This window comes from Harmonia axyridis, chromosome 1 (genome assembly GCF_914767665.1).
Source record: "Harmonia axyridis chromosome 1, icHarAxyr1.1, whole genome shotgun sequence".
NCBI lineage: Eukaryota > Metazoa > Arthropoda > Insecta > Coleoptera > Coccinellidae > Harmonia > Harmonia axyridis.
The window spans coordinates 25199890-25206037 of record NC_059501.1 but is presented as its reverse complement, the minus strand read 5'-3'; the positions used below and the strand labels follow the sequence as shown (position 1 = coordinate 25206037).

The 6148-nt window shown below is 34.7% G+C and overlaps 1 protein-coding gene across 12 annotated transcripts in view; it reads right to left on the bottom strand.

The window, feature by feature from the left end:
* LOC123671091 (sodium/potassium-transporting ATPase subunit alpha) overlaps window positions 1–6148 on the bottom strand; it is an 86946-nt gene that overhangs the window by 1045 nt on the left and 79753 nt on the right. For 9 of the 12 annotated variants that reach the window (XM_045604762.1, XM_045604757.1, XM_045604758.1 and 6 more), the window contains 2 exons: window positions 1880–2054; window positions 1280–1512 (listed from right to left, as the gene is read on the bottom strand). In XM_045604762.1, coding sequence (XP_045460718.1) covers window positions 1280–1512; window positions 1880–2054 — 408 coding nt within the window. Of the gene's footprint in view, window positions 1–1279; window positions 1513–1879; window positions 2055–4253; window positions 4349–6148 lie in introns of those variants that run through there. The other 3 variants (XM_045604759.1, XM_045604769.1, XR_006746051.1) reach the window with 2 other exon arrangements.

Genomic DNA, 6148 nt, shown 5'->3' with positions numbered 1-6148 from the left:
ACGAATTTCTTTCTTCGGTATACTTAAATAGCTAAAATACTCATATTTTATATAGCGAAATCTAGGCAATAGCATTTTTTGAGTTTTTAGAAACTTGAGGCCACAAAAAATAATTTCATTGCTTCTTCGTACGCTGCCTCTAATAATACATTTCGGACCATAGTCCTCTCCTTGGATCTTCCGTTCGTCTATACTTTTTGCAATATATGGTCCAATTTCTTTCCACATTGGAGGACGGCCAATGTTTTTCTTATGTGGCCTTGTTTGATCCTTTGTTTTGTCAAACGACAGGACTAGCTTCTATGTTCATTCTAGCTATATGCTCTAAATTACGTTTACCCTCTCACTAATTACTTGATTTACTATTTGGTCTTCTAGATATGTTTCTAGCATAAACCTTTCAATTGATCGTAATGCAGTCAATATTATCACTTTCATAGTCAATAACAGAATTTTCATCATTTGGATCAGAAATGTGATAAATTGATAATTCATAGTTTGTATTAAAAAGTGTATTCGAGTATTTATCCCTTCTTATGCTAGTTAGATTTGGATTCCGAACAAGAATACGGAAAATAAATCAATAACATTCACAAAGAAAATATTCATCTCGGAGGTAGAATACCACTATTTCACCCTTTAAAGTATCGAAACCAACAGCAAACAAGAAGAAGAACCGGTTACAAACTCATACAAGCACTTAACTTTTGAATGGTTACACAGAATCGTAGGAGAGTCGTCATAAAAATAATAATTCAATTGAATATAATTGAGGAAGAAGCCTCTGAAGCTTTGAAAAGAATATGAGACAAACGAATATGAACAAAACTACTGAAAAGAAGGAATAAAAATATTGGAAAGATTCTGTTTAAGTCGACAAAAAGAGATGAAGATCAAATGTTAAGAGATATATGGAGATTTTAACGGACAGTCCAGGAGAAACTTACACAAGTTCTTAACTTCTGAAGGTTTGCGCAGAATCCTAGGAGAGTCGTGATAAAAACGAAATAATTCGATTGAATCAACTTTGGGAAGAAGCATCGAAGATTTGAAAAGTAGAAGAGACTTAACTTAAAAGCAACTACTGAAATGAAGGAATAAAAAAATTGGAGGAGTGATCCTGTCTGGATATGAAAACATGAAGATCAAATAATGTTATGAGATTTTAAGCAGATTTTGAAGAACAAAAACTGCTTTTGTTGAATTTTTGTTTGTATGAGCGCATATAATCGCCTTCAGTTAGTCATAAAAGATCCACTTCCAGGGATCGAATACTTACTTCAATGGGAACATGCGAAGACCTTTATCCATGCCTGGGGTGTAAGACAGGAATGCAGCAAGAGCAGTTTCGAAAATGAGACCGAAGTTCAGAGCCCAATTCCTCATTCCTTGGTGGATCAACGAGTTACGTCTAGTCTTACAGATGATCAAATCAGCCCACTGTACAACGACAATGGAGACGAAGAAAGCTGTGTGGCAGGTGTATTCCAAGGTCTTCCTGTCACGGTAGGTCTGAAAAGCAACAAAATTAGGTTTGTTGTTTTTTTTTTCATCACAACAAAGTATAATACATATAACAACCACTTCAGGAAATACAAATAGTTCAACTACGATGCAGACAACTCAAATATTGTATTTGAAGTTTTCTTCATTTATCTCAATGATTACCCTTCTTACTAAATTGAAGATTTATATTTCTTACGATAATTTCATAACTATATATTGCAATGATTGGTTAGTATTTTATAATTGATAATAAACATCGGTGTAGTTCACGTGAAATGCTATTGAGTGCTATTAATTTTTAATGAATATTATTTCAACACAATTAGGTTTTTGTAGTTGACTCTTTCCCTTGATAATGAGTGTTTGAACTCACCCATTCCTGACCATATGAATCAGTCAAATCGTTGATGGCTTTAGAGTCCCACTGTTTACGGATTCCGAATAATTTCATCGGCAAGAATCCATTCTCAGCCATTATAACGAAATAGACGAAGAATCCAGCAGCAGCTTGAATCATGCCGATCTGTCCATAAGCCATTGAGATCAGCCTACATACACAAGAAGAATTAGATTCTATACGGTAGACATGTATATGTAACAATGGCTCCGAAATATTTGGATTTATTTTTTAGACATAATTTCTGGAACCATTGCGATACTTACATCGATTCCACAAACATGCTGTTAAGATCATATCAATACATGCAAATATTTACAATAACTAATTGTTACCCTTTTTGGATTATTAGTAGGTACAAATGACATCAATCAGCAGCTGTTAGTGTGAAATACAAACAAACATCGACATTCATGTTACAACACTTTTGAAGCGTTCCTTCTGCTTAGATGTGGGGAAAGGATGTTTGGAGTGATACCGGGACATGAAATATCCACAAAAAAAAAAAACAGTAAAATAGTATTTTTTTGTCTGAATTTAGAAGATTAGTGTGAAAAGAAATTGAAAAAAAAAGTATTCCAAAAGGAGAAATAAATGATAAGTTAAGTTCAGCATGAGATGAAGTTTGAGTGTGGGACATTTTCCTTGCTGAAAATCACAATAGTGTAAAGAAACATTACTAAGTGAAAATTTTCATGCACATCATCGGGAACTCCTCTAGACATTTTTCAATCAAAATCTTGTCTGAAATAACATGGTCTGAAAAATCGAATCAGAACACTCAGTTATTTGTTAATGTTTCAAATGGAACCACATTGGAACAATCGGCATAACACAGGAAATCTAATTCACTATTGCCCATACAAAGAAACTAGGCATACTCTTGCTTAACATAGCAGTAACATGTGTCTAAATTGCAGTGCTTCCTCTAGGCTATTTACACTTCACAAACTGTACCTCGGCAAAAATACTCAATTTAGCTACTACAACACTGAACTATTATCGTTAGATGAATTGTTTGAAAAATGTGTTGGCGGTTTTTCTCCGTAGAATTTCTCAACTTCAATTTTTTGATTTCTCGAATTTGGTAAATGAGTTGTATCGATGATATGTTTGAATCAGGTAGAACTTGAATTTATCAACGTGTAGCCAATTTCTTGTATGTTCAACTATTACAGTCTTTCATAGCAGAAAATTATGGACTATATTAGTGTGAATGTGATTCACCGGTCATCCTAATCTATGGCAAAAGAATTTCTATAAAAAGTCATCCAATACAGCCTAGATGTTAGCGATACATTATTTTAATATGAGACGTCGTCTTTGAACTAACAAGTGCCTCTTCATTGTAGGTAACGTAACAAAATTAACGCCATGAACAGACAACCGTTGAAACAATACTGAACCTCGTTTTTAATAAGGATGCGAGTATTTGTAAGTCAATGATTTTTTAGGTGAAATGGCAGCAGTGAAATGAGTTGTGTGACGAAAATTTAACACCAAGATACTTGCTTAATCATAGAAATTCAAAAGTTTGCATAAAAAATGGCTCATTCTCATCAGGAAGTATGACAACATAAAGTTTTGAGCACTTGTTTCGCTATAATGGAATATTATTTCATTCACTATTATTCATTGAGATAAGGAATTTCCTGCTTAAAACCTAATCTTAGAATTATTTCATGAGGAAGTTCGATGTAATCTTTTAGACTATTTTCGTATATTCTCTTGGAATTTCAATGGAAGGAGCATGTGATATTGAATAGGCGTTGAACTAAGAACGTCAATATTTGAGAAATTCCCAACCGATATACTACAGAATATAAAATCCTCAATTTCAGAACATGACATTGTTGAGCAAGATCTTTCTTTGTGACACAGCTTTATTATTGTAGACTTCTTGATCTGAAGAAGTCGTTTGTGTTCTATGGAAGAACATATAGGCTTATTGGGTGACAATTCATAAGATTCCTAAGGTTTTTGCTGACCTGATTTTTATAATTTGTTGGGTTTAATACTTTTCTCTTTTCTTTGATTTTCATGGATAATAGTAATAATTGATTGCTTTTTGATAATATTTTTTTTACATATTCTTCCCAAGGATTTCCTGTCAGAATATTCATGTGCAATAATTGCATTTTTTCTGCGTGTGTTACGTTCTTTTTTTGTTCAATATTCTATACAAATTGTGAGTTTTTGTCTCTTTTCTTCGTCGAGTGAAATAGTGAAGTGAGTGTGTACAATTCCATTTTGAAATCGAAATACCCAAATTGAAACATCCTTCATTTCTGTGGTGCCGAGGTAGAATTGTGGTGCAGTTTGGGCCGTAGTGGCTAGAAAGACGACCCACCTGCGGTTAACGAGATTGTCCGTATATGGGTCACGCGGCTGTCGTTTCATAATGTCAGACTCCGGGGCTTCGTAAGCCAGAGAAATAGCAGGCACCTACACAGTGGCCAGTGGCACAAGTTATTAGTGAGAAAACTACATGCACAAGTAGAATATTATTCAAAAAAAAAATCTCAGTAGTGTGTAAGAGGTAGAGTCAGTAAGAGGAAGTGGGAGATTAATATTATACATTTCTGCAATTTAATAAGCGGTGCAAGATGAATGATGTGCTAGTTCTACCACTACAAGTTCTCATATATTTACAAGACAACACATATTAGCGAGATTATGGTTAGAATATTAATTTTGAGGTGTATGTATACAGCGGTTAGTTCATTTGAGATTGTTAGCGCCTATACCTTCTACACAATGTCAATTGGCGATAACGTGAGTGAAAAAAAAATACAATACAAACAAAACAACTAAGAATTGAACGTGAGGATCAGCTTTTAGCATGAGTGTTATTGGTGTACAACTTTGCTTCCGCCGTTTTGCAATAAATGGCTATAGTGGTAACTAGTAGTAGAAATAAATAGATGTCATACAATCAGCTTTGGTATGTGTAAACATAATGCCATCGAAATATTAGTCGATTTGTGTCTGCATCATAAAGTAATTCTCGATCAAACATGTCAGCTTACGAGCCAAATTCTCGTCATTTGCGGGAGGTTTTAATTTTCTGCTTTAATATGAAGAAATCTGCAGATGAGGCTCGTCGAATGCTCTCAAATACCCATGGTGAAGCCGCTATCAATGAAAGTACGTGCCGAGAGTGATTTCAACGCTTCAAAAACGGTAATTTTGGCGTCGAAGCCTTCATGGCGGTGGAAGAGAGAAGATTTTCGAAGATTCAGAATTGAAGGCATTAGTTGATTAAGACTCGCGTCAAACGCAACAAGAATTGCCGGGATCATTGGGAGTGCCGCAATACAACGAGAGACAGATACAGTGATTTCACAGCATGACAATGCTCGACTATATGTTGCGAAAGTGGTCATACTTGGAAACGTTGAAATGGGAAGTCCTACTCCACCCGCCGTATTCTCCAGACGATGCTCTCCCTCGGACTATCACTTGTTCTGATCAATAGCACACGGCTTGGCTGACCAGCACTTCCGGTCTTATGAAGTAGTGAAATATTGGATCGATTCTTGATTCGCTTTAAGATATGACCAGTTTTTTCTACGCGGGATTCGTACGCTGCCCGAAAGATGGGAGAAAGTAGTGGCCAGCGATGGACAATACTTTGAATCATAAATGTATAACCAGTTTTTTACAATAGAGCCTCGAATTTCGCAAAAAATGGCGAAAGCAAAGTTGTACGCCTATGAAACAATTACAATAAATCTCACCACTTGCGAAATTCCAATAACACAACAATGATTATTATCGAATAATTCAAAAAATGCTCTCTCATCATGTCGGAAAATTGAAAAAAATTAAGACTGATGATTTAGCAACGTGCTATTCATCGATTCAATTCAACAGAAGATCTTAAATGGTTTGTTGACCTATAAATTTGCCCAACAAGTAATTTTTCACGTCCTCAACGTTTAATACTTGGTCAATTATTGCATATATCATTTTTATGAATGTATTGTTTTTATTGTTCAATTCCCAAGTTCTTGTAAAATAACCTACTATCTTATATGTCAGATGAAAATCAGGAAAAGTATCATTGAAAAGTATTCTTGCTCTTAGAAGATATTTTTGGGAATCGAGTACTTAACGCTACGTACTCATCTGATATTAAAAAGATTTCGAAAAAAAAAAATTGTTAAAAGTTCAGTAGGTCCTTTTTAAATCCTCCATCATTTTTTATCGAGAAGATTGAAACTATCTACCTTTCTGCTGTTC